Source organism: Pterocles gutturalis, unplaced genomic scaffold (assembly GCF_000699245.1).
Source record: "Pterocles gutturalis isolate BGI_N339 unplaced genomic scaffold, ASM69924v1 scaffold26483, whole genome shotgun sequence".
NCBI lineage: Eukaryota > Metazoa > Chordata > Aves > Pterocliformes > Pteroclidae > Pterocles > Pterocles gutturalis.
Window position 1 is genome coordinate 3,522 of NW_010121236.1, and position 2,291 is coordinate 5,812.

At 63.5% G+C, this 2,291-nt stretch overlaps 1 protein-coding gene across 1 annotated transcript in view; it reads right to left on the reverse strand.

The window, feature by feature from the left end:
* Nucleotides 1–2,291, reverse strand: part of LOC104464465 (fibroblast growth factor receptor 4) — a gene marked incomplete at its 5' end in the record, with an annotated part of 4,124 nt that overhangs the window by 309 nt on the left and 1,524 nt on the right. The window contains 8 exons of the mRNA XM_010077182.1: nt 4–21; nt 97–234; nt 476–546; nt 628–750; nt 1,161–1,351; nt 1,488–1,598; nt 1,690–1,811; nt 2,066–2,211. Of these exons, the coding sequence (XP_010075484.1) occupies nt 4–21; nt 97–234; nt 476–546; nt 628–750; nt 1,161–1,351; nt 1,488–1,598; nt 1,690–1,811; nt 2,066–2,211 (920 nt within the window). The remainder of the gene's footprint in view (nt 1–3; nt 22–96; nt 235–475; nt 547–627; nt 751–1,160; nt 1,352–1,487; nt 1,599–1,689; nt 1,812–2,065; nt 2,212–2,291) is intronic.

Genomic DNA, 2,291 nt, shown 5'->3' on the forward strand with positions numbered 1-2,291 from the left:
CACTCCCGCATCAGCATGTACCTGGATGGGGGCGGGGAGGGGACATTAGCGGCGTCTTGCTGTACCCCCTGCCCACCCTGCCTGGCCCATACTCACAGCTCATGGGTGCAGTTGGACGGCCGGTCCATGCGGTGCCCCTCCTTCAGCAGCTTGAAGAGCTCCTCAACAGGGATGCCCGGGTAGGGAGAGCCCCCCAGCGTGAAGATCTCCCACATCAGGATCCCAAAGGACCACCTGGGATCATGCATGGCAAAGTGTGGTCAGGACCATTCCCGGGCTAGAGGGCCCCCAGCTCACCCCACCGCACCCATGGGAGAAGGTGGGATCACTACTGGGGAAGACGTGCCCTGCTGCCACTGTCCCCATGGCATATCCCCATCCTACTCATGAAAACTCTCTGGTCTGTGCATAACCCCGTGGTGCTGCCTCATCCCACCCCCAAGAGCACCGTCCGCCCCATGGTCTCATCACTCACACATCGCTCTGGTGGGTGTAGACACGGTCAAAGAGGGCCTCTGGTGCCATCCACTTCACCGGCAGGCGACCCTGTGGGAGCAAAGCCCCTGCTCAGCCCTGGTGGGGGGTCCCTGTCTGCCCCCCACCCCTCTCCCAGGCCCTCCCACTCACGTTACTGGTTTTCTTGTAGTAGTCGATGTCATGGACATCTCTGGCCAAGCCGAAGTCAGCGATCTTCATCACGCTCTCTGCAGTGACCAGCACATTGCGGGCAGCCAGGTCACGGTGGATGCACTGCCAGAGAAGGGGAGCGTCACCCACAGCGGGGGTGAGATGGTGGCTCCAGCTCCGCATGTCCCCTCCCCACACCCAGAGCCACACAACCCCAGCACCACTGGTCCCCCAGCACCTATGCGGTAGTGGGGCCACCCTGCCACCAGTCTGGCTGCAGTTACAGGCACAGTGCTGTGGGGGGGACATCTAGGAGGGGGGTCAGGCTTTATCGCCCACATTTTTGAGTGGATACTGCCCCAAGCTTTGCTGGATGTGGCTGGGAGGTTCTGGACAGCCTGGGGGAAGGGGCTGGGCTCCCTCTCACCACTCAGAGAGGGGACAGTGGGAGGACACAGCTCCCCCATCCCCACCTTGTCTTCCCTGGGGCTGCGGCGAGCACAGGCAGCCCACGCAGGCCGTGCCAGCCCTACCCGTTTGGACTCCAGGTACTCCATGCCACGGGCCACCTGGTAGACGCAGGAGACCAGGTCCTTGAAGGAGAGCTGCTCCTCGGGCATCGCCGTGACGTCAAACGCATAGTCGGGTGTTGGGGGGCGGCGGGCACGCAGGTATTCGCGCAGGTTGCCCTTCGCAGCAAACTCCACGATGACGTACAGCGGCCCTGGGAAGGGCATCCACTCTGCTCATCCCCTGCCCTGCCCTGTCCCACCCCAGTGTCCCACCTGCCACTGTTCCAACAGCCACATCCGCTGCTTTGTGCCCGCACCCTGCCCAAGCCCTGCTGCACAGCCCCTCACCATCCTGCGTGCAAACCCCCAGGAGGTTGATGATGTTCTTGTGCTTGTCCATGAGCTTCATCATCTCCATCTCGGATATGAGGTCAGCCAGGTCCTTGTCGGTGGCGTTGTCTGGGGAAGGAGGGCTGTGTCACCGTGCTAGCTGGGGTGGCACTGCAGCCTGGCACTGATGCCACCTCTGTGCTGGCAGGGGCACCATTACCTTTCAACATTTTGACAGCCACAGTGACGGCTCTGTCTGGCCGGTCTCTGTCGATGCCGTAAGCCTCTGCCCGCACCACCTGGCCAAAGCAGCCTTCCCCCAGGGGCTTGCCCAGCACCAGCCTGGCAGGGACAGGCAGAATGAGGGACCACAGGGATGGCCCTACTCCCTGCCACCCCATGGCCAGACCCAGAGGGGCAGAGGTGGTGTGGCTGCCCCTCTCTGGTCCGAGCCCAGTCCCAGCGCCCCAGGGTATGGCAGTTCTGACATGTCCGCTGGTGGCCAGAGACCCCCCCACCCAGCACCCATGTGCTGCCATCCCTGGAGCAGCTGAGAGAAGCCCCCAGGCCCCGACCTGCCCCATGCGGCACCGTACTTGTCTCGGGGGAACTCCCACTTGGCGTCGAGGGGCAGGTCCAGCTCCATGACCCCAGCCAGCATCGGGGCACAGCTGGAGGAGAGACGGGTGACGCGCATCAGGGACGTGCTGGACTTCCCAGAGGAGCTGGAGTCCAGGGAGAACTGCAGAGAGAGCCCAGGAGACCTCAGCCATCCCTCCCCGTCCTCCAGGGCCAAACAGAGACCCAACGGTGCTGCAGAGA